Source organism: Heteronotia binoei, chromosome 21 (assembly GCF_032191835.1).
Source record: "Heteronotia binoei isolate CCM8104 ecotype False Entrance Well chromosome 21, APGP_CSIRO_Hbin_v1, whole genome shotgun sequence".
Classification (NCBI taxonomy): domain Eukaryota; kingdom Metazoa; phylum Chordata; class Lepidosauria; order Squamata; family Gekkonidae; genus Heteronotia; species Heteronotia binoei.
Genome location: NC_083243.1, coordinates 152,556,017 through 152,580,991, shown reverse-complemented (window position 1 = coordinate 152,580,991; position 24,975 = coordinate 152,556,017). Strand labels below are relative to the sequence as shown.

Genomic DNA, 24,975 nt, shown 5'->3' with positions numbered 1-24,975 from the left:
CAGCTGAGTTACATCAAGGAACTGGGGCGGGGAGGAAACCTTTTCTTTGACATCTTTGAGAGTATAGGATGCATCAAAAAATGCATTTACATACATGCATTTACATACACTGTCAGCTTGGTTATCAGCATCAAGCAAATTGGAGTTATGAAGAAACAGCTCCTTTGATGGACCTACATGGCAGTGGAACACATAGCTATTTTTAAGGAATAGTTACTCACTGTTTGTCAGATATGTGTTTGTATATTAATGCTAGCAAATATCTTATATCTGCTCGTGGCAGAAACCTTGAGAGTTTAAATTCATTGCCGTCTCTGCCACTGGGATCATGGTATGTAGGAATATCTATTCCATTAGATTTTTACAAGGGAGGTTCACAAGGCTACATTATACTAAGAATATTAGCACTGCCAGTAGGTGTCAGTCAAACATAGATTGCTAGTAAGAAGTTTTGCTGTCTGAGTTACCTGATTTGAAGATTTGGAGCACTCGGAAGCCCCAGTTCAAAATGCTGAAATATGTTTCTGTAGCAGCTTCCACTGGGGAGGCGTTTAAAGAATGCTTCATATCACCTCGTACAGCAAAGCAATTTAAGTATATCATAGTGGGGACTCTTGGAGATTGAAGGGTGTATTGGGAGCCATACAACTGAGAACAACTTTGGGAACAACTGAGTTCCTTGGACATTTATTTTATTAGATTTATATCCCGCCCACCCTGTTGAAGCAGGCTCAGGGTGGCTCACAATACATTTGTTATTGTTCAGTCACACAGTCGAGTCTGACTCTTTGCGACCCCATGGACAAAGTCACGCCAGGCCCTTCTTTCTTCCACCATCCTCCGAAGTCTGCTCAAATTTGTGTTTGTTACACCAGCCATCTCATCTTTTGCTGTCCCCTTCTTCTTTTGCCTTCTGTCTTTCCCAGCATCAGGATCTTCTCCAGTGAGTGCTCCCTTCTCATTTGGTGGCCAAAGTATTTGAGCTTCAGCTTCAGCATCTGACCTTCCAGGGAACAGTCTGGGTTGATTTCCCTTAGGACTGACTGATTTGATCTTCTTGCAGTCCAAGGGACTCTCAGGATTCTCCAAGGGACTCTTACAGTACATAGTATGCAATAAAAACATTTACATTAGAAGCATTACAATTAAGTCAGTTTAAAAATAATTTGGTGCTAATTTCGGTACAGTTTTAAGATGGCGTTCAGTGATCTTAAACATCCATTAGATCTAGTTACCTATCCTGAATAAAAGTTCTGAGGAAGGCTTTTTACATTTCATTAATGATGTCTAACTGAAGTCTGTGTACTTGATCAATATTATTGTAACAAAAATAGTTGCCTGATATACTTAATACAATCTTGGATTGTTAAAATGTCCATTGTTGTTTTGCTTAGCTTCCTACATGCCAGCTATGCCAAGTGGAATGTCTCCTTACCCCCCAGGACCACCTCCCAACTCAAGGTAAACTATAGTTTGTTAAATCTACTTACGGAATAGGAAATGCTGCCAATAAGTAGAATATGCTGTGATGTGCTGTTTTTGAGATTGGAACCATTGGTCTTTACATGAGAAATGTTAGGAATTTCCTTAAATGTGGTGTTCTCAGTTTCATTTCATTTGGCCTTAAAGGACAAGTCAAGTAAAAGCAGGTATGTTTGAATACAGCATTAAAAACTGAATTTAAGGACTCACAGTAAATTTGCAGATTAGTCCTACATCTGCTTTGCCTGCCTATTCAATTTAAGCCTATCTTTAAAGTTTTGGTTTATTATCTTTAAAGCTCTTAATGACTTGAGACCAGAGCACAGAAAACACTGCCTGCTACAATATACATATATCCATTTATCGAGATCTCCCAGTCTCCTTCCATTATCAGAGGCGAGGCAAATAATAAAAAGGGAGTTCATTTTCAGTTACAGCACCACAATTATAGAATTCTCTCTCGTTTACCTGATGCTGAACTTTGTAAGCTTTGGGTGACAAGTGAGGACTCATTTATCCAGGCATGTTGGGTTTAATCCTATGATCCCATCAGCCAAGGATAAAGGATCTTTTCTGCATTCCCACTTACCTCAGTAGTCCCATCCAACCACAGGAAAGATTATTCAAAGCGTTGTGCAGCCCATGTGACTATTGAGCACATGAAGCTGCCTTACACAAATCAGACCAGTGGTCTATCAAGGTCAGTGTTGTCTACTCAGAATTTCAGTGCTTCTCCAGGATCTCAGAATTTTTTCACATCACCTATTATCTAGAACTGTTTTAAACTGGGTATGCTGAGGTTGAACCGATGACCTGCCTTTCCCCAAACCATTAATCATGTCAGTTGGGAAGCTATAGGTACAGAGCTGGAAAATGGTTCTTCCCCATTATCACTGCAACCTTCTGACCTGCATGGTTTGTTAGTCCATGCAAATTTCAAGACCACAGGAATCTTATTTATTCAGAGTTGGATGGGATTACTGGTGTGGGGGGTTGGTGGCCTTTAGCACCTTCGGCTGGTAGATTGCAAGTTCCAAGCTCATGAGCTTTTTATTGGTTAATTTGTGTATGTATTATATACAATATTTTCTGTTTGTAAACTACCTTAAGAGCCTGCATCAGCTGAGCAGTATGGAGTATAAATTATTCCAATAAATGTACTACAAAGGCAAATATAAACTCTGTATACCATGAGTGTAAGCCTTTCCTTTTAAAATTCCCGTGCTGAGAGAGCTGCTGTTCTGCTTTACAACACTATTCAATTGTTATATGCAGTAGAGGCTTATATGGGAATTATTTTAATTAGAGTAATATTTGTAAAAATATTGTGCATTTTAAAGCAGCTACTTCATGTTTAAATGTAAGGGCAAAAAACAAAGGCACAGAAAACTTGAAACTGTCATTTTAGCACACACAAAGTATTGTCCAATATTTTAGCAGAATTTAATTCTGTTTTGACTATCCCTGGCCCAAAGGACATATTACCTTTTTGGCCCTGGTCCTGACCTGGTGGAATCAGGTCCCCACGGAGATTCAGGCCCTACCGGATTTATTACCATTCCATAGGGCCTGTAAAATGGAGCTATTTCGCTAGGCTTTTGGCTGAAGCAAGTCGGCGTCCTCATTTCATTTCATTTTATTTATTATACCATCTAATTGGCCTCTCTGCACTGACTTACCATTCTGACTGCTAGAGATCGGACCGACATTTCTGACATCTAGGACACCTATGACATCTATGTCCTAATCTGTTAAATGTGCTTACACCATCCATGCTGTCTTATATGCTTGTTTTAACTGTTTTAATTGTTTTCCTGTTGGATTTTTAATTGTTCTTTTATGTTGTAATCTGCCCTGAGCTCATTATGGGATAGGGTGGACTATAAATCCACAAAATAAATAAAATAAAAAATAAATTCACAAAGGTCACTGGGCAGCACATGACTTGTTAGTTAGTCCAGATCAAATTGGCAGTTGCAATACCCTTTCCCCCTAAATGGAAAGCTGAAATATGCCCAGAATTGATTGACTGGAAAAATAAATTAACTGATTTTATGACGATGGCAAAGCTAAAATCTTATTTGCACAACAGACCAGAATCTGAATTTAAAAAAAAATCGAATGTATTTTTTGCATATATTGATCAAAATTAGGTTGGAAATATTTAAGATTAAAATAAGAATAACATGATAAAGTCCAGAAGGATTAAGAGACAGAATTGAGCAATGTATGTTTATAATCAAAGATTTCAGGTTTTCACGGCTGGTAACATCATTAGGGTTTGTAGAGTCTTTCGGGATCAAGTGCCGTGTTCTACTGGAGAAAGTTTTCCTTCCAGACGTTTCGTTCTCAGCTGCGGAGAACGATGTTCTGAGGATGTTCTCCGCAGCTGAGAACGAAACGTCTGGAAGGAAAACTTTCTCCAGTAGAACACGGCACTTGATCCCGAAAGACTCTACAAACCCTAATTATGTTTATAATGTTTATACTTTTAATGACCCAAGGTCAGAAATGTTAGGAATGAAAATGTAATTGTATGTAGACCAGACCAAAACAAAAGTATTTAAGTAATTTGTACTTAAACGAAGTAAGATCTGCTCAACAACATTATAGATAGAAAAATGCTATCAGTTACAATTTATTAGACAATCTTGATTATTATAAATGATGGTTTCTTTCTAATTTTTATGCTCTTGTTGACCAAAATATGGCTGTTTTCATGGGAAAATAAAGCCCTGAACATTTTTTGAAAATATTTCTACGTTGGGAAATATTTTGCCTCAAATTTCTGCTGATAGGAAACTCTACTTCATGCTGACTTTCCCTGTCTATATTGTAGCCTGTATAGGTACCTGATAGGAAAAGAAAGAAAGAAGTGGAAGGTAATGTGAGGAGAAGATTCAGAGAAGTAGTGAGAAGAAAACGGGCAGCCCAATCCAGAAATAAGTGGCGGCCGGCCATGGTGTAGCTGCTGCGCCACTAGTAGACTTTCTGAGGACTTCAGCACGCTGGAGCATGGGGAGGAGAGAGGTGTAGCTTGCCATGAGGAAGACGGTCGCCGTGGCAACGCTGCTGGCATAGGCACGCAAGGGAGGCAGAGGCAGCCGAAGGGGAGGGCCAGCCCACCCCCCACCCCTCATTGGCCAGTCCTGGCGCAAGCGCTGCAACTCATGACAGTCAGGGATGGGGAGAGGCGGCCCCAGAGAGGCTGATAGCCATCCCCAACCCGCCCCCAAACAGAGAACGGAGCCAATGATGGGCAGACCATCAAAGGCAAAGGAGAGATGTCCCACCAACACGGGGAGGGAACAGGAGTGAGGCTGGGCATGAGTGCACAAGAAGCCTGGCTTGGTGGTGAGGCGGGGGTGGGGGCGAGACAGGCCCGCACGGGACCACAGAGAAGCCATCAGTCCCCTCACACCCTCCCGCTATCAGAGACTCTACCAATGGCAGGCAGACAAGCAGGAAGTACCAAGTACAGGAGTTCACTGTCATAGATAGTGGCTGGAATGTGTGTCTGGGAGTGAGCAGCCCAGCAGCAGACACTGCCCCCACCCAGAGACCCCCTGTGCTGCCCTGAGACCCCCTGCCATGTGCACAGAACACCTCCCGTGGGGGCCGCAGAACTCAAGAGTGCAAGTGCATCAGTCGCAAAACTCTGAGTCCACTTCATCAGCCCCCCCTTAGTGCCCTGCGCACAACAGCCCTGTGGGGTTGGGTAGGCTGTCAGCCCGGGCAGGCTAAGGGGCGGCACTCCCCTCCCTTGTCCAGCCATGCGAGGGGCATCTTGGCGGCTCATAGACAGTTCCCCCCCCCCAAAAAAAACCCAAGTCTGCCTACCCTCCCAGGCATTCCCTTGGAGAGGCCACTGACAGAGGGGGGGGGGGTTGCCCAGGGAACGTGCAGCAGATGCCAAGCAGGAGAGACAATAGAGGGCACAGCTCAGACTTTATTTTTCTGGAACAGAGTGCAACAGTCTCCCTGGCGCGCGCTGGGCAGTCTCACCGTGGGCGGGGCTCTATTCAGAGCGGCGGGCAGAAACAGCTGTGGGAGTGGGGGGGCAGTGGAGCGACACTGCAAAATGGAGTCCCACCTGCAAAATGGAGACAGAGGTCAAGAGCACCTGCAGGGGTGGCGGCTGGAAGAGCAGACTGCGTTTAGCCGTGTGCTCTCTTAAAAGGACAGTCTCTGACCCACCTCCCTGCATCGGGGCAGCTGCCACACACACACACACCCTGCCCTTCCAGGGGTTGGGAATGCAGCAGAGGGCAGACCAAGGGAAGGGAGCAGGCGGCAGTATGGTCAGCAAATGCCCCCTGCCGGAGCCCGCTGCCTGGTTCAAGTGCCAGAGACGCTCGCACACCAAGCGGTTGAGAGTGAGGGGAGGGGGACAGTGGAACTTACCTAGCCATGGGCGACAGTCCTCGCATGCAGAGCCTCCAGGAGCCCAGAACCTGTGGAGACCTGGAAAGAAGAGTGGTTAGCCCCAGGGGAGAGACCTCTCTCTCCCCCTTGCAAATCAAAGATACTGTCAAAGCAATCTTGCGGTGCAAAACCCATCACCAATGTGCCTGCCTGTCCCTCACTCTAAGTCTGTATGGCCGGGAGCTCTCTGGCAGAGCTTCGCGCCACGTGAACCTGTCCCTAACAACTGAGTTGTGTGAGGCGGAGCGGAAGTATTTCTAGGAGGGGGGGGCTGTGATTGGGCACCGGGGAGGGGGCTTGCCAGGCCAGGGCGCGAGGGTCTTGGTGAGGCAATCACGCCGCTCCCTAAGGGGTTTGTGAGCTTCCGCAGCGGCAGAGGCGACCTTTGTTTTTGGTTTCAGTGAGTGCCTATGGGACACACCACTATTTTTGCCAGCATGACGTTGCGCCTCTCGGGGGGCGTGTCATGGGCCAAACTGCTTAGGAAGCAGCCCAAGCCTGGCCACGCCCCACCTCACTTCTGCTCACGCTTGGGCACAGCCCTCAGGACGCTCCCTCGGACGGAGCAGCGCTCGGGCAGCCCCCCACCCACATAACTCTCCTCCACTGTGGCGGCACCGGTCGTACACCGGTCGCACACCCTTCCTGCACCCACGTAGCGGCTTATCTGCTCCCAAAAGACTTTACGCTCCCCTTCTCTGGATTGTGCTGCTAATATTCTAAAACTTTGGTAAAAGCATCAGCTTATGGCAAAAATGGAAATGTAGAATTGGTGAGGTGCGCATTCCTACTGGTAGACAGAGTAGTCCTCCTGGCCTCTCCAACATGATTACCATTAAACAGATAAGTCCTCTGTAGTGATAAAACGATGTAGCAAACTGCCAAGTCCGTAACAAATTAGAAGAACCAAGCAGGGAACCTGCAAAGACTTGTGAAAATTTTGTTTTCTTCTGTATCCTATTTCCTACATGCTTTCATCTTTCTGGCAGCCCCTGGATCCTCTTCCCTTTCCCTGCTTCCATCTCTCCTTCTCATTAACCAGCCTTCCTTTTATCTGCTTTGCCCCCCATATTCAACTTTATTTACTTCATTTATACTCCACCGTTCTCCCCTGTGGGAACTCAAAGCAGGTTACATCATGCTTCTCTATTTTATCCTCATAACTGGCCTCTGAGGTATATTAGGCCGAGAGAGAGAGAGAGTAACAGGCAAAGGTCACCTAGGAGACTTCTATGGCAGAGTGGGGATTTGAACCTGGGTCTCCCACATCCTAGTCTGTCATTCTAACCACTAAATCATACTCATAGTTCTCAGCTTTCCTTCATTCCCTCCTCATAGCAGCCTCTCCCTGGGAAAAGTTTGGCCCAGGTGAGTTGTGTGGCATCAAGTGGTCTGGCAGCCAATGCCGCACATGGGTGAGTTGCTGAAATGCATGGTAGCAAGTTGCTGTGGTTGTTGCTGGACTTTGCCTTGATGAGTCCTCCCTCCAGGGTGGAAGAGAGAGAAACAGAAGTGGGAGACCAAAACAGCCCTGGAAAAAGGCCTTCTGCCCCCTTTTACTGACAAAAACCAAGTTTTGAAGAGTGGTAGTAGTGTTGTGGTTGCCTAATAACCCCTACCAAGGCCGCTGTGGCCTTCTTTCTTAAAGGTACAGATGCCGCTTCTAGTCTTTTAAAGAAGGAACACCCCAGTGTGGGTTTTGTTAGATTTCAGATTGTTCTGCATACCTGGGTTTTTCAGTCATAGTTAGAACTCTGAATGCATCATTTCATGACAAAATTTCTGAATATAAGAGGTATCAAAGAACATGGATCAAAAGTATATTATTTGTCTTTTCTGTTCATATGTCCAGTCTCTTGATTTAAGTATCCACAAATGAGGGGATTACTTTGAGCGTCAGCTATATTGCTGAAAAATGTGATGCATGCATTCTTAAACCTGAATTGGAATCTGATAGCTTTAGAACACTGATACAGCTGAAACATGTGAAAGTAAATTGTTTATTCAGTATAATTTTATGCTGATTATAGTGTGTTCCTTTTAAAAAATATAATAGTATTTCAGTGTTTAAAATTTTTGTGATACGTTAATCTGTAAGCATGTTTTTAATTATTTACAAAATGCTTAATATTGATATGCCTTTCCTTCCCCCTCCCCCTTCAAGTGGTTATCCAGTCTATCCCTACCCTCCCCCTAGTGGACCATTTCCAGCAACAACTAGCACACAGCACTACCCTTCTCAGCCTCCTGTGACTACTATGGGTAAGTGGCTTTGAAAGTGTAATTTTCTGAGATGCGGAGGGTGAATTTTTAAACTGTAGACCATGCTTTCAGAATAACAGTTGTCAAAGCACTGAATGTATAATTTTCATCACTAATTAAATGTCTAAATAAAGGGTATTGAAGAACATGGATTAAAAGTATAGTCCTTGTATACAAGCATTGAACTATATTATGTTTTAGTCATTGTAGCTTTGTTTTCTTTATTGAGTTAAAGAACACTAGTTAACTACCTGTTTGATGTTTTTGATTTATTGAATTTGTGTAATGAAATTCACATTTTTGAAAATACATGGTCAGTAAGGCATAATGTTCAGAAGGCAAAATTCAGCATTTTATTGGGTTGGATCCAGTGGAATTTACTCTGTCCTCCACAGTTAACAGCAATCAGGTAAAATTACTGACTCAATTACAGTCTCTCCCCCCCACCTCACTCCTTACTGCAGTGCGTTTTGTGTTGGGATGACAAATACACTGCTGGAAGAAAGTGTGGAAAGATGTTCTCCATCAGTGCATTCTGCCAGCTTTTCCACTGCATCCAACTTTTCATGGTCTTCTTTGGTGGGTCGATTTGTAATTATGAACTTTTAGTTGGTCAGGAGGTATGAAATCATGCTGCCCAGCACATGAAGAACTGTTACACTGAAGCAAATATCCATTTGGTCCCACGTGAAAAGACATGACCATTGTGTAGTAGCTTCAGATAAAGTGACAGTACTTACTATGGAATATTTACTCAGTACTCAGGATACTGAACCTTAAATCAGATGAATTTTGATTTTGAATTCTGCTACTGTTTTCTCTGATATGTCAAACTACCATGGGCAGATACCTGACATATTCATCAGGACTTTGTATAAAGTGTGTATCTATCAATGCAGATTAGCTTGGCTTTCTTTATGGGTCATGGGTGCTGTAGAGAGTGTGTTCCTGTGTAATGGACTACATGTGGCAAATATTAACTATCCATCCTGTTTAGGCAGTTAGTCCTACAGTTTTCAAAGCAGTCACATCTTAGAACTACAATATATAAAGATGATCTGTAGCTGAGGTTGTCTCCAGCAAAGATTATTAATAAGCAACACTTGCAAGTCCACAAAAACTGTTTAGAAAGCAAAAAAGATGTGAGAATGTAACACTGCTTGCAGACCTTTGTGTGTATTATGCGGTCCTTTCACACCACTGGAAAACTGCTTCTAAGGGGGCAGCATAGGTTGCAGCACAAGGGCTATAGTTGGAAGGGGAAGTCCACAGAAATCAGTATAACCCCTGCGTGAACAGAAATGCCTTCTATTCACAGAAGGGCTACCATTATTTGACACGGGGGGGATCTAATACAAGCTTTTCTGTGGGTATTTTTTGTTTTTGTCAAGCAACAGAAAGTACATGTTGGCAATGCAGAAAATTCTTTTTACATTTATTGAAGAGTTGCATGGAAAAGAACAGTTTTTGACGTTTAATTTTGCAAGTTTGCAATGTTTTGGAAGGCTCAATTTTCTTCTTTTCCAAAAGCAATAATATGCAATCTGTAACTTTACTGGAGGCTTTCTTGTCTTTATATTGGTGGTAACATTTTGTTCTGAAAAGGAATTTTTAAAAATGGGTGTTGTGGAAACAAAAATAATGACTTACATCAAGAAAAGCAAGAAAACTATATAGCATATACATCAATTTATTAAGAAGCTGCTTTCTACTTGCATTGCTTTCTCATGCTAGGATTTTTTAGAGACTGTGTGTATTAAGTGCCATCAAATCATTTCTGACATGATTACCCTAGGAATTAATGACCTCCAAAACATCTTGTCATTAACAGTCTTGCTCTGGTCTTGCAAACTGAGGGCTGTGACTTCTTTGACTGAGTCAATCCATCTCACTGATTTTTGGGACTTAATAACCCCAGCTTTCTGGGATCTTTGGTCTACTTGAAGAACTATGGGTTTCCTTATATCTGCTAGACCTTTTGCTAGTTCAGCCGTCAGTGTTCCATTATCTGAGGAAATCAAGTCTATCAATCTCAGTTAAACATTCTGTCAAGTCTTAAATGTGTGTTGGCACCTTCATCTCTACAGGTGGCAAAGGCATTAATTTGTTCTTGTAAGCCAGGCAAAAAGAGGCATTGACCACGGATTCCTTTTCACTGAGTTTTTATCCAGGTGCAGACATTTTTACCAGTAAAATCATCTGACAAAAGGTAAACTTTCTTCATGCTCCAGCACATTGCACAATCCCTGAACAGATATTCAAACCGAGAGTTTGCTTTGCAGATGATGTACTTTAGAATGGAGGCATCTGTGTCATGTTTAGTTTCTGGGTTTTTTCATGGAATAATGCAGAATGAGCTACATTGGGCAAATTTTTCAGGAAGTGATTAGGTCACAAACTATACATGCATTAATGTATGTTTGTTCTCTTAATAGCAGATGGCAGAAGAAAGCAGAAACAGGTATGGATTTGTGGTCATTCATATGTTTTCTGGGCAGAAAAACGGGCACTTGAGAGAAGCTTTGGCCCACAGTTGGGCATTCCATTGGAGGATGCCAAATTACATTGGCTAGGAAAGAGCGGCATGACATGGGATCAGTTAACACCCACCCTCTTGCATACACTGCGACGTCTATCAGATCCTGATATACTGGTGGTACATCTAGGAGGAAATGACCTGGGGACAGCAAGTAATTTCGATATCATAAACCGAATGAAGAAGGATTTAGGACATCTCAGACAGATCTTCAGGAATAGCATTTTGGTCTGGTCCAATATTGTGCCCCGCAAAGTATGGAACCAAGAGGTACCTCATAAGGTGATGGAGAAAAGCAGGCGAAGAGTCAATAGAGAAATCGGCTTCTTTATAAAGGATATTGGAGGGACTGTGATCAAACATGATTCCCTTGTACCAGAGTCTCCTGGATTGTTTCATCTAGATGGTGTCCTATTGTCTGAAAGTGGCACGGATGTTTTCAACCTGGATTTACTGAGTGTTTTGGAGACTTTGATCTGACCGGAGGAAGAATTACTGATGCCGACTTTGTTAAATAAGTATCTCTCTAGCAATAGAGATCATTAGAAGAAGATTGCAACAATGTGGCAAAATGAGTTTGCAGACGCTGGGGTTGTCTTGTTAGATTGCTAATACATAGTTTGATATCTCTGGCACTGTCCCACAATTATTACAGTAATATATTATATTTAAATGTGCAAATTCCATTTAATATTTTTTGTTGAATTAAGTTCACCTTCTCAGTTTGCTCTGAAATACTACCAAACAGTTTTACCACCTGATTTTAATTTCACCCCTAAAAATACTCAGTGGATATAGTATAGTGATAATCACCTAAACTGATATTTATAAAGTTGTTTCAGTGCTAAATTTTACAGTTTAGAACTTTAAAGTTTAGAATTGGAAGGGGGGGGGGAGAGTAAGATTTGTTACATTTTTTGAAAAGTGCAGACATGGAGGTGCTCATTGCTTGACCTACATAGACCAGGGTAGGAATATTTGTGGTGGAAATTAAAAGCAGTGAGTTGGAGCCAATACTTTGTGATGTACCTGTAGAACAGCTTACCTCCAACCCTCTTCTTTCTGCAGCATGTTGCACTCCCATAAATCCTGCACCAAATTGTCAGTGGACCCTTGGGAGATGGGAGGGGGTGGTATGGCTCTAGATGGTTTGCCTTGAGAGAGGGGAATAAAAAATTTCACATGATCTGAAGAGTTTCGTATATGAGGAGAAAAAGACATAGCCTCCCAATCCAAGTATTTAAGCCATATTAATGTTATGTTGAAAGCATTGATACAAGAGAACTTCCCTTGTTTGTGACTTTAATAGTTTGCGTTAATATGTTAAAGGTTTAACTGCAGAGAGGTTCTCCAGTTATTAGCTCTGCGTGTCTCTATTGCACATAAGGAGCTTTTGCATATAGGCTGCTCTGTTCCTTTCCTAGAGAGCAAAACATTGCATACAAAAAGGAATAATCTTCATTGGAATATGTGCTTCCTTCATTGGAATATGTGAGAGACCTCTTCATTAGCCTTAGAACTCCTATGCTTGAATCAGCTTGTTGGGTTGGAGTGCTGGACTTTAAATGTTACTTAATTTTCCAATTGCCTCCACAGTATATTTTCTATAAACTGTCATCATAGCATCACAAGTAAAGGATTTTGCAATTTTAAATGACAGCTGTGTAAATAACGTTACTGAGGGTCCATTTCCCTTAATAAACACATTTTGTGTGTGTATTTCCTAGGCACTTCTTTTCCATAGAGGTGTTACAGTTGAGCAGGAGACTGTAAAGATAGCCATTTTAAAAAAAATCGAAAAACATTAGGGGGCAGTGAGATGTATTTTTATGTTAAAATATGTGAAACTGATTTTCTGCCTGCCCTGTTTGACAGTGTCTCTATAAGCTGCATCAATTTGTATGATCTTACAGAATAAACATATTTACTATCAATTTAAGTGTTTGCTAGGAAAAGTTTATAATACAGAGAAGTGTTAGCATATTATTTATTTATTAAAAAAATTACTTGAGAAAAGGATACAATTGTTCAGGTATCTCTCTGGCATCACCACTTAATTTAAACGCCTACCATTAAGGTATGTGATTCTTACCAAGTTTAAGACTAGGATCATTTATAGAGGAATATGTTTGAATGGAGTCACACAAGAGCCATATTCCTGGGTGTTTGGTAGTAAATTTCATACAAATCACTTCTATATGGGACAGTGCCTTTTAAAATTTAATTTGAGAGAGAATGTGTTTAAATGGTGTATGTCATCTCCCCATCTTCTTTGAAGTCAAGTGACTACCTAGAAAAATGTTTAATTCTTCTGCTCAGCCTTTTGACTGGACTCTGGTAAGCTGGTTTGGCATGGACTTGATTTTGTAATGTAGAGCAGCAGAAGCAGTTCTATAGATCTTGCCTCAAATACATATCATTACACCTTAATTGAAAACCTTGAACACCTTTATTTGTATGTTTGCTGTTTGAATATCTCTGAAAGTTTCCCACCAGGATGAGGGAAACTATTTAGCCTTGGGGGGAGGGGGGAAGCCTGGGACTCAGTTCTACATATAAATATGTATATATAATGGTCCAGTTCTTTTCTTATGAAATTTAGCAGCACTTAAAAGTGCAGATACCAGACTACATTTTGTACACTGCTTGTAATAGGGTCTTTCTAAGTTCCTATATACTGGCTGGGCCTTCTGTCTTAACTGAGATTGGACAGTTGTTTTGATTAATCAATCTGATTTGTGTAACTTGGTGATCTGTGTGTTGAAAATAAAGTAGTAATCTTTACATGGTATGTTCATAAACAGTTCATATTAAATAATGTGATTTACTTTTCTTGGAGGACTTCTTGAGGTAAGATATTGTTCAGGCTTCTAACCTCACTCTGTTGAAATAGCACCCCTGCTATCAGACATACCTGAAATTATCACAGTTTCTCCAGCTGCTTTAAACTTTAATAACAGTACCTTTGAATGAGCTGCAGTCACATGGAATATTAAACCAGAGTTTAATTATGCCCACTTATGATTAAACAGTTATTGTGGTTGGAGTATGAAGTCACTGAAAGTACAGTGTGCCATGAACATTTTTGAAAAAGAAGCAGGCAGTGATCAATGTAGAGTTTGCGTTGATATTTTTGTTAGCTAAATTGTCTTTTCTCTTGCTTGTAATTTAACGTTCTTTGAATTAGCAAGATAGCATTCCAAAGCATTAGGTCTTGTTGAACATTTTCTGTGAACACTTGTATACAGCATTATGCATGGTAACATCATACATCCAATCTATGATTTGCAGCTGCTTGATCCTATGGAGGTAAGTAGTATACAGATAGGATGGAATCTCTTTAAAATACTGGAAAAAGTGGATGTTAGAATTCTTTTTCTCTGTAGGTATATATAACTTGGGTTTCAGAGTTCACTGTTGTAATAGAACAAGTATATGCATGATGTGCTTGAATGGAAAGTGCATCTGCACAGAAGAATGACTGATATTCTCCCCCCCCCCTTCCCATGTGGTGCTGTTTTAGAGGACCCCCAACCTTTTGTGGGTGCTTTTTCAGAATCTTTGAGGGCTACCAGTGGAAGAGGATAGCAGAAAAGTCCCTGTATGTAAGACCACCTGTGGACTTCAGATCTCTTAGTGAAAATGCCTGAGTGCTATCAATTGTATGGCCCTCATGTAAATATTCTCACATGATGTCAGATCTTTTACTTGTTTGGTAGATGTGTTCTTGAAACTGTTAAAATGGTTTCATGGAACTACATAAAAGCAACTGCTAAGACAGCTGTATAATGTTAGATGTGTTCTTTTAGACTTTAGGAGGGCTTGTACCAAAGGTTGATTGGCATAGTTGAAAGGTAACAAACTTGTTGAACCTTTAGGTCAGCTCAGTGCTTGAATGTGAGCTTTCCTGGGAATCTATGTACATGGGTATAAGTTCCAGGAGGGGAGAAAACAGGCTATAAATACAGATTTTGTGCCTTCAGTAAAAGCCTAAGACAAGGGTGGCCAACAGTAGCTCTCCAGATGTTTTTTTGCCTACAACTTCCATCAGCCCCAGCCACCATGGCTGATGGCTGGGGCTGATGGGAGTTATAGGCAAAAAACATCTGGAGAGCTGCTGTTGGCCACCCCTGGCCTAAGAGGTAATTATTGTAGGAGTAGATAAAGTATGTGTATTTTGATAATAGTAATTTTCCAGTACCAGATGAGTATTGCGGTTACTTGAGTTGTCCTTCCATTCACACAAAATACTGGAAGCATGAGAAGTTTATGCTGAGTCCCCTTCCTCACTGCAGCCTTTTCCCTGCTGCATGACATCCTATTCTGGAGGTTCTGTTCACCCTCACCAGTGACATTTTGAGGTGTGCAGAAGGAGGGGAAACTGATGGGAAAATAGCTGAAGTTGATGTACATTTGGATCTCTCCACTGCAAAATTGCATTCTTTCAATCATGATGGTGATTGAAATCTACCTGAAGAGCCAGGTTTAGTCTTGGCTGGTCCCCCCTCCCCAAAAAGTACAACTTCTAATCTGTAGTACTGTAGGGCCAGTACCATAAGGTCACCTGAAACTAGACTCTGTATGGCAAAGGTTAAATGTCTGCATGCTCCCTGGGATAAATGGCTATGTGCCATAAACTCATCTCCAAGGGTGGCTAATTATGGACATGACAGAAAAAGTTAAGGGGCTCATGCTCTTTAAAGAGCTCTCCAAGCTATTAGAATTTTTCCTTTGTGGATACATGTGATTCTTTCTGACTTGTTCTTTACATTTAAAACCTTACACTTGAACGTATTCCCCACCCCCACCCTGGTTTATATTTTTGCTTTATTTAACTAAAACATGGACAACAACTTCATAAGTATGCATCTTGGAGAAGGAGTTTGTGATTGGTTCTAGGATGTGAATTTATAGACCATACTGCATTTATATTATATACACACAGAGATATTGTGGATAGGGAAAGGACACACAACTGTGGGCTTAGTATTTATTATATGTGGTTTGGTTTTGTATAGTGGTTTCCTTGGGCCATGTGGGTCTGCTTGATTGTTCATTAGGCTTCTCTGGTGGGTCTGTCTGTCCTGCTCTCTGATCATGACAAATTGTTGTGTAGATTGTATGAGTTAAATTTCTTGAGTGAGGTACAAATTCTGTGACAATAGAAGCAAATCTTTTTCTTTCCATATTCAGTTGTTCTTCATCCCAAACCATAATCTTCTGAAATATGACGCCTTACAAATGGGGGGGAGGTGGCTCAAGAAGCATGGTGTTAGGCTATTCACAACTGATTTTTCTGGTATAGCTGAAGCTTGCCAAAATTGTATTGTTGAGTTATGACTTTCTATTTGGTCAATTAGTAGAATTGACCCTGGCTGAACAGTCAAACCCAACACTGTATTGTGAGGTTATATCTGTTTTGGTAAAGAAATGAGAGACTGTTTGGGAAACCTCAGATCTTGGAGGGGGGAGCGGTCCATCTAATTGACATTGCTACATAGAAAACATTGTTTTGTACAGTTGTGTTAAGATGCATGAAAATTCAATATTGGGGAAATGACACACATTTGCACTCTCACAACATGACACTTCAGCGCATCTGAAGTGTTTGACAATTAAATGAGTTTGTTTATAGTTTGCTTGGGGCCACCCTTGCTCTACTTATATTGCTCCCTCTGTTTTATATTTTACCTTTTGGGGATTTTTTTGATGTAGTCAGTAGCAAAGGGGAAAATGTGAGAAATAGTCTCCAGGCACCAGATGGTATATGGCCTGTCTAGCTCCCAGTTAGTACAAATCAGTATTTTAAAACCTTTATAGCTTGTCATTATCACCATGTGTAAATCCACAAGGAACTCATGAATAGCTTCTACCTATGTTCAGTGCCCTGGCTTCAACCTATTATTGAAGGTTGTAAATACCATTTGAATCCATTCATTTTCTGAGTTGTACATATGATAGAAATTCACTGCAGATCTACCAGAATGCTTGTTCTCATTTGCCCATTAATGGCATTGCTCCCATCACAGAGCAAGTCATTTAATAATTTTAGTTTTTAAAAGCAAAATGATTGGATTTGTTCCCTTTCATTAAAGTGTTCAAGAGGATTAGTGGTTTAAACCTGGTTTACTATCTTTGCTTTGATCACGGGTCATTTATATCTGAGTAGGTAACACCTGATATTAAAATATGGTACTTTCCTCTCTGCAGTCCACACTGATGACCTGATTACAATTTCTTCTTTGTGTAGTGTTGACTTAATGCTCCTTTTATGTTCAGTGGCAAAAATCACATTTGAAATTGAATGATTCATATAGTTTTGTATCTAGTCTTAGCAGCTGTAAATACTTCGTTAGCAAGTGGTACCAGTGACAACAAAATCAAACTAGAAAGATGTTTTAAAAAATCAAACTTTCTCCATCTCTTTCTGTCTTTGTTTTAAACTAAACTATAGTATTTGGGTTGTATCTTGTACCTCCATCCCACTAATGCTGGGGTGTCTTCCAGCACAAGAAGGCTTGAAGAAGAGCCTTTGGAGTTTGTGGGAAATAGCCAAAGGAAACAACCTAGCGTCTTGTAGTTATAGTATTTGAATAGACATTTCTGCTCTTAAAACTTTTTCCATATTAAATGGGAAGGATAAATGTTTTGTGAAAGTTTCAAAGTTCTGCATTTCTGAATGGTGGTGTGTATATCTTGTTTTTGATCTAGACATGTGGATTCCAGTGCTTTGTTTTCTTGTACTTTCATTTTGGCGTGTACAGGAATTTGTTAAAACCGGTTTCGATGTCTTCATTTGAGTTGGCTTTATAAACTATATGCATCTAGTGTTATATTTCAACCCAAATTTCTCCACAGTGCATTTTTATTCAGAAAAACACACGTACTTTAGACTTAAAACTGTGGTGTGAAAATGTTTACTAAATATCATTAAATGTATAGAAATTGAGTATTTATAGGAAGTATTGGCATGGAGCGCTTTTTAAGCATGTTAAGTTGTTGAGGAGGTCCTCCATCCCTTGAGAAGAGATATAATGTGCTCAATTGAATGTACTTGTAATAGGATGACAAAGTAAAATATTTATAAATTTAGCTAAAGCCTTTTAAAATGAAAACTGATTTTTAAAACACTGAAATCAAACCATTTAAATGTTTAAAATCAACCATGTTCAGAACACCATAGATATATTAATGTATTCATAGAAATTTTGGTTTGTTATGCAGAAGAATTTCTTTGTTTGGCACTGTTTTCAGTGTTCTTTATACATGCCAAGCTATGCATTCTGAAGAGAAGAGTAGAGAGACTTTAGGAAGCAATGATCAACACAGAAGAAGCTAGTACTGAAACTTTTAACTGGACATGAACCCAAGGAGGAAGAATGGAAGTGAAAGTAAGCAAGAATACCTTGGTGAACCCTGCATGCAGAAATAAGACTTTGAAATACAAGAAAAGTATCTAGAAATCGATCAATTCAACCTTCCATGCTTCTGTTGTGACGTTAAGAAGCTTATACCAATTTTTCTTGTGACTCATTAATGCTTGGGAAGAAAAATGAAAGCATGAAGAAAGAAATATTGAAAATGAATATAGAATAATAACTTTCAAGCAAAGTGCCAAGTTTTGGAGTAAGAAACTGGGATCAGAGATGAAGTCATTTTGATGTGGAGATCTAACCGGAGTGAACAAAGCTCAGAACATAGCAGTTCCACTACAATATGAAAAGACAGTTTCAGTAGTTCAAGTCTATTTGCTGGGTGGACACTTACAAATACTTACACTGGGGGTCAGCTGGTCACAAAATTAAGGGAATGGACCACATCATCAGGACTTCTACAAACTGGATGTTGTTTATAGCACCAGGAACACCTTAAGATGAATAACGAACTGATAAGTATGAAAAGACTATAATTAAGAAGAATTTTAATATTGGACATGTGGATGGCGACAGACTACATATGAAACCTGTGATGCACTTTGAGTTGGTGTGTTAAGGTAAAATATGATTTTTATACTAGAGTGCTGTTCCTAATTCTGGTTAGTTTTGACTTTATTGTATTGTGCATATTGTCCACAGTATTTTATGTTCTCACTGAAAATATATTTCTAATGTACTAATGGTAATAATTGAAATGAAGTTTGTTAAACTTCAAGTCCCAAGAATAAAGGGTATTCCTAAGGCAATGTTGTATGAGTGGAGACAGTGGAAAATTGTTGAAATGTGTAGTATGTATGAGCTTGTAGGTAGTTGTTGCAAGGCAGAGATTTGCTAAGGAAAATATTTGTGCATGGCTGATTTTGGAGTTATATGTCAAATGGTAATAACGTTGTGTAGGTTTTTTTACATAACATTTATTTTGCAAGAGCAAAAGAAACATTTGTATCAAAAATAAAGCAGCATTGAATGGTGTGTGGCATGTAGCTCTGTTGAAGTTCCTCCTCTTCAATTCCTCAAAACAAAGACTAAAGCTATTTTTTTGAAACAGATTCTGTGTTTTCATAATAAAACTTTGAATTTTGGGGGTGTAGTCATTTATATTTCAATAATTCAAGACAGACAGGATGGCAGTGAAATTTAAGTAGACATTAAGGTGGGCAAACCAACGTTTAAGGTCTGATGTTTTGCCATAATAGTTAAACCGACAAGTGCATAAAAGCTTCACTGGCACTATTTGCTATATTTACAAAAAAAAGTTAGCAAATTATTTGATTTCAAGGCTACAGGTGCATCTTCTGATAAGATGGACAAGGTCTTATTTAAGTTGGAGAAGATGCAATTCCTATCCAGCTTGGAACCTCATGGATATGCCATTTTAAGAGCAACTTAACATGACTATAATGTTTTGCTTTTATTCTGAAAAGCATTTGCAGACATTCCTGACCTGCAGATCTGCTTGTGGGATAACTTCTCTGAATGACTTCTGTTCTGCAGGTCCCAGCAGAGATGGCACAATTGGTGAAGATACTATTCGAGCTTCACTTATTTCAGCAGTCAGTGATAAGTTGAGATGGCGAATGAAAGAAGAAATGGACCGTGCTCAGGCAGAACTCAATGCCTTGAAGCGCACAGAAGAAGACCTGAAAAAGGGTCACCAAAAGCTTGAAGAGATGGTAACCCGCCTTGACCAGGAAGTGGTAAGGAGAATGCTTAAAAAGAGCTTTAAAAAGCTATCAAGTGTTCGGTGCATGGTATCCTGTTTCTTGTCTGATACAACTTTTGTAGAGCTATGGTTGAAACTTTTCCTTTCCTTGTAGTGACTCCTACTGTCTGCAGCACATTCCACTCAAGTATTGGACAATTGCAAGGATTGGAGGATCTCTCTACCCTTTTTTTTGTTTTATAAATGCTCATCCAAATCTTACTCCTAGGGTGCTGGAAGATCCTAAGGATCAGCATGGAGGGACTGCCGTGGGAATGGGGAATTGGTCAAAATCTTCCACAAGCAAAGCTGGGCATAGGATCTGTCCTAGTAGGATTTTGAAAAGACAGTGAAGACTTACGAAGGTGTGGGCTAGTTATGTAAAATGTCCTTTTGCTCCAACTGCTTCTCTTAAACATTCTGCAGTGGCCATAATGCAAATGCACTTGGATCCTAGAAGCCACAGTCAGGTAGCACCAGATGTTTTGTCCTTTCCTTCACAGTTCATCCTTCACAAACACCAGTGGATCATTTGTGTGGGTCATGCATAGCTGTGAATGAGAAGAGTGAAATTTTGTGGACCCCTCCCCCTTCAAGCACAGTGCCATCTCCACAGTTTGTCTCATATTTGGTGTAGTGGTGCAGAGCCAGTTTGATGTAGTGGTTAAGAGCGTAGACTCCAATCTGGGAGAACCAGGTTTGATTCCCCACTGGATCACCTTGGATCAGTCACAGTTCTCTCAGATGTTCTCTCATGAGCAGTTCTCTGAGAGCTCTCTCAGCCCCCCCCCCCCCCCCGCCCCAATCTCACAAGGTGTCTGTTGTGGGGAGAATAAGGGAAGGAGATTGTAAACGGCTCTGAGACTCCAAGTGAAGGGTGGGATATAAATCCAATCTCCTCCTCCTCTTCTTCCTCATAGCTATTTTACAACTTCAGTAAAATATGAGGATACAAGGATTGGGAGGTAGATTCAAGTTCAGTTGGATGAAAGCTAGACAGGCTTAGTAAGAAGGAAACTGAAATGATGTATAGTGAAGTCCAGATAAGTCCCAGATTGATCTTGTGGAGAAAAGCATCCAGTTATGCATGCGCATATGAGTAATGAGGTGAATGTTCATTTGCTCAGTATCTGCTATGTAGGAATATTTTGGAAGATACATAAGGGGATGGAGTCTGTAGTTAGAAAAGGGGGGGGGGGGTCACATGAAGGTTCTATTTCTAAATGAGAGATACTGGAAAACATCTTGGTCTGAGTACACATAAGGGCACGTCTGCTGAATATTAGCTGACAGCCCTCTTAATTTTAAAGTGGAGATCTTAGGAGAAGGCAGACAACAGTTTCAAATTTTGGAACATGTTGGAATGAGAACCACTTGGATTTGACAATAAAGAGATTGTCAGCCATATTAGGTAGAATTATCCTCAAATAATACAGCAAAGACAGACTAAAGGAAATCTGACAAGACTAAAGGAAAACATTCAAACAGTAAGATGAGATTCAAGATGGAAGATGGAGATGATCTTTAAAGGAGGTGTGGTCCTGAGGGGGTTTAAACACAAGAGGGGAAAGTAGGAGGTTTTGAAAGGGGTCCCCAGAAGGTTGGACCAGAACCAGCAGGTTGAAATTAAAAGAGACTTCAACTAAACATTAGGAAAAACTTACTGACAGAGCAGTTCGGCAGTGGAGCAGGCTTCCTTGGGAGGTGATGGTCTCTCCTTCTTTGGAGGTTTTTACACAGAGACTAGATATTGTCTGCTGATTCTGTGAATTTAGGCAGATCGGCGGGGGTGGGGGGGGGAGGGTTGCATCAGTGCTTAGTTCTTGTGGCTCTTTCTTGCATGTCCAGGGAAATGCTGTTTGGCACTTTAGGGCAAGCCAGCAATTTTTCTCCAGGACAGTTTGGCCAGGGATCCTGGAGGGTTTTTCCTCCATCTTCTGGGCATGGAGCAGGTGTCACTGGGGGTATGTGGGGGGGAGGTATTTGTGAATTTCCTGCATTGTGAAGGGGGTTGGACTAGATGACCCTTCCAACTCTGTGATTTTAAGGACATCTCACTTAAAAATAATGTCTGTGTTTCAAAATACAAGTAACTTTCATATGATGTTTATATAATGATATACAATGGTATAATTTTTAGACTGAAGTTGACAAGAACATTGAACTTCTGAAAAAGAAAGATGAAGAGCTGAGTTCTGCCCTAGAGAAAATGGAAAGCCAGTCAGAAAATAATGACATAGATGAAGTTATTGTTCCTACAGCACCTCTTTATAAGCAGATCTTGAACTTGTATGCAGAGGAAAATGCCATTGAAGACACAATCTTTTACCTGGGTGAAGCACTGAGACGTGGAGTTATTGATCTAGATATCTTTCTAAAGGTAGGTGTAAAATAGCCTCTCTCTCTGTAAACTGACTGTAATTTGGCATTTGGATTGTGGTTCTTCCTGGTTTCTCTTGGAACCAGTCATGATGTACCACTTTTTACTCCATAGTTTGTACATAATTGTAGAAAAGGAAGCATTTCCAAGTGCATCGTTCCCTTCTCTCACATCAGTTTGAGTTCAATGGCACTTTTAAGTCCAATGAAGTTTAATTCTGGGTATAAGTGAGAACTGAGTAAAGCAGCAAAGGTATTTCAGAAACAGACTGGAACGGGAAATTGCTGATTTACAAATTATACGACAGTCAGGAAAATGGAAATCCCAAGGATTAACAGATATATTGAGGTTATCTCACTGCACATGCTAAGTCACTCAATTCTCATTGATATCCAGAAGTAAACTTTGTTGGAATGCCACTGGACTCAAACATAATTCTCACATCTGTTGTTAACTTTTATTATCCGTATGCTAATTTGCTGCTGACAGTCCTTACCAACTGCATTATTCCAATTTTAGCTGTACTTATTCAGCTTGACTCTAATTAGCCCTTCCAGGCAACTAACCCCTCCACCTATATGTAATGCTTGACGAAATCTGTTTCAGTGTATCTGAAAGTGTGCATCTTCACATGCTAAGTCTCTCAGTTCTTGCTTATTCTCAGAATTTAATTTTGCCTATGAAGTGCCACTGGACTCAAACTTAGTTCTCACATCTGTTTGCTTGTCTCCCCATTCTCTTCCTGTTACCTGCTTCCTTTTGCCCCTAATCCCACGGACAATAGCTGTTAGGGTGTGCAGGGGTTTTTTTTAACCGATATCTATTGAACCTGAAAAAATTTAGAGATTTCCAGAAGAATCCTGGGTCCCAATACCAGTACAGTATTCAGATCTGCGATTTTTCCAGAAATCCCAAAACATTTTGTCCAGTAGACTCGAGAAGAAAAATACTGGTTAAAAGCTGTGCTGGTGGGGAGCTCTCAATTCCCTGCAGTACAGCCAGCCCTGGATTGACTTCTCCTGCAGCAAGAAGCTGTGTTGGCAGGGAGCTCTCCTGCCAGCAGGAACAGTCTGTGTAAAGTAGTATTTCCTTTTGTCCATCCTGAACCTACTGCCCATCAGCTTCAGTGGATGCCCTCAAATTCTAGTATTTTGGGAGAGGGAGGAAAATTTCTCTCTGTCAACTCTCTCTACCTCATGCATAATTTTATAAATCTCTGTAATTGTAGAAACCTAAAAAGTCCCAGATTCTTCAACATTTTCTCATAGGGAAGGTGCTTTAACCCCCCTAATCATGTTGGTCGCTCTCTGTACTTTTTTCAGCTCTGCAATGTCCTTTTTGAGATACAGTGTCCAGAACTGTATAATTCAAATGAGGGTGCAACATAAATCTATACAGGAGCATTACAATATCAGCCATTTTATTCTCAGTCCCTTTCCTAGTAATTCCTAACAGATTTTGCCTTTTTCACTGCTGCAGCACACTGGGTTTACACTTTCATTGAGCTATCCACTACAACCCCAAGATCCTTTTCCCTCAGTCTCAGCAAGTTCAGACCCCATTAGCCCCCCCCCATGTGCATCCCCTTATGTTTACCGACTGTGAACTTCATTTACCATGTCACCCATGCACCCAGTTTGTGGAAGTCCTCTTGAAGCTCTTTTGTATTTTTAATCAAGTTCTCTTGAAGGATGTAATCTGGTCCTGCAATTCTAAATAGTCACTGCAGAGATGGAGTCATCCTATCTAGTGTGATTGGATCAAATGAAAGTAAACAACTTTAGTCTCAATGCTTTGAATTAAGTAATTCTGCATTGTGAATAATGGGCTCTTTTTCTCTTCTCAGCATGTTCGCCTTTTGTCTCGCAAGCAATTTCAACTGAGGGCACTTATGCAGAAAGCAAGGAAGACTGCAGGACTCAGTGATCTCTACTGACCTTCATGGCTTGGGGAAAAGTGGCATTCAGAAAGTAGTCATATTCTCATTTACTTTACTTTTTAATCAGTAGGTAGCCAGAATAAGTTATTACATTATTCAATTGTAAAATATTTTGAATGGATAATATATTTTCTTTTTCTTGGTAAGGACTAGCTTTTATTAATGCACTTTCTATTCTCTGTAAACCTTTTGCATTGGTGGTCTAATGGCTGAATAAAACTTGTGTAACACTTTTTTCTTGTACTATGTATATTTGTGTGAATACCGCTTCTGTGCTCTCATGTTTGTCCTTATGAAAATATCAACACATATAGTGCATTGCAATGACATGGAGGCAGTGGTCTCAGCTAGAAATAATCTCATCTGTGTATTTTTGTATAATGAAAATGAGTAGGATGCTGGGATAAAATGCTTTCTTATTCAAAAAGCAGTCTTACAGCCTGATCCTGTGTGTCTTCACTAAAAATTATGTCCCATTTAATTCAGTACCATTCATTATGTAATGCGATTTAGGGTGGCAGCTTGTAAGAACTCCCCCACCATGTCCTGGTTATGACACAGTGACACAGTATGCCTGGCTTATACTTTATTTGGAGATCTTTCTATCTAGCACCTCTCCCGGCTAGTTGAGGAAATCACTAACTGGGTTGGGTATTATGTCTATACAAAGTTAAGCTGTAATAGTATTGACTAAGATGTTGTACATGGAGGGTGAAACTGCGGTGGGACTCAGTGTTTCTGCACCCCACCAGATGGGCAAATCACCCTAATTAATGCATCTGCTTTAAAAATGATTTGAAAAAATGTTGCTCC

General features: G+C 40.5%; 1 protein-coding gene across 3 annotated transcripts in view; it reads left to right on the top strand.

Moving 5' to 3' along the window:
- Positions 1-24,395, top strand: part of TSG101 (tumor susceptibility 101) — a 40,220-nt gene extending 15,825 nt beyond the window's left edge. The window contains exons 6-10 of one of the 3 annotated variants that reach the window (XM_060263225.1): positions 1,395-1,461; positions 8,072-8,169; positions 19,636-19,838; positions 21,984-22,223; positions 24,070-24,395. In XM_060263225.1, coding sequence (XP_060119208.1) covers positions 1,395-1,461; positions 8,072-8,169; positions 19,636-19,838; positions 21,984-22,223; positions 24,070-24,159 — 698 coding nt within the window. In that variant the 3' untranslated portion in view covers positions 24,160-24,395. Of the gene's footprint in view, positions 1-1,394; positions 1,462-8,071; positions 8,170-10,604; positions 12,640-19,635; positions 19,839-21,983; positions 22,224-24,069 lie in introns of those variants that run through there. The other 2 variants (XM_060263222.1, XM_060263224.1) reach the window with 2 other exon arrangements.
- Positions 24,396-24,975: the final 580 nt, after the last annotated feature.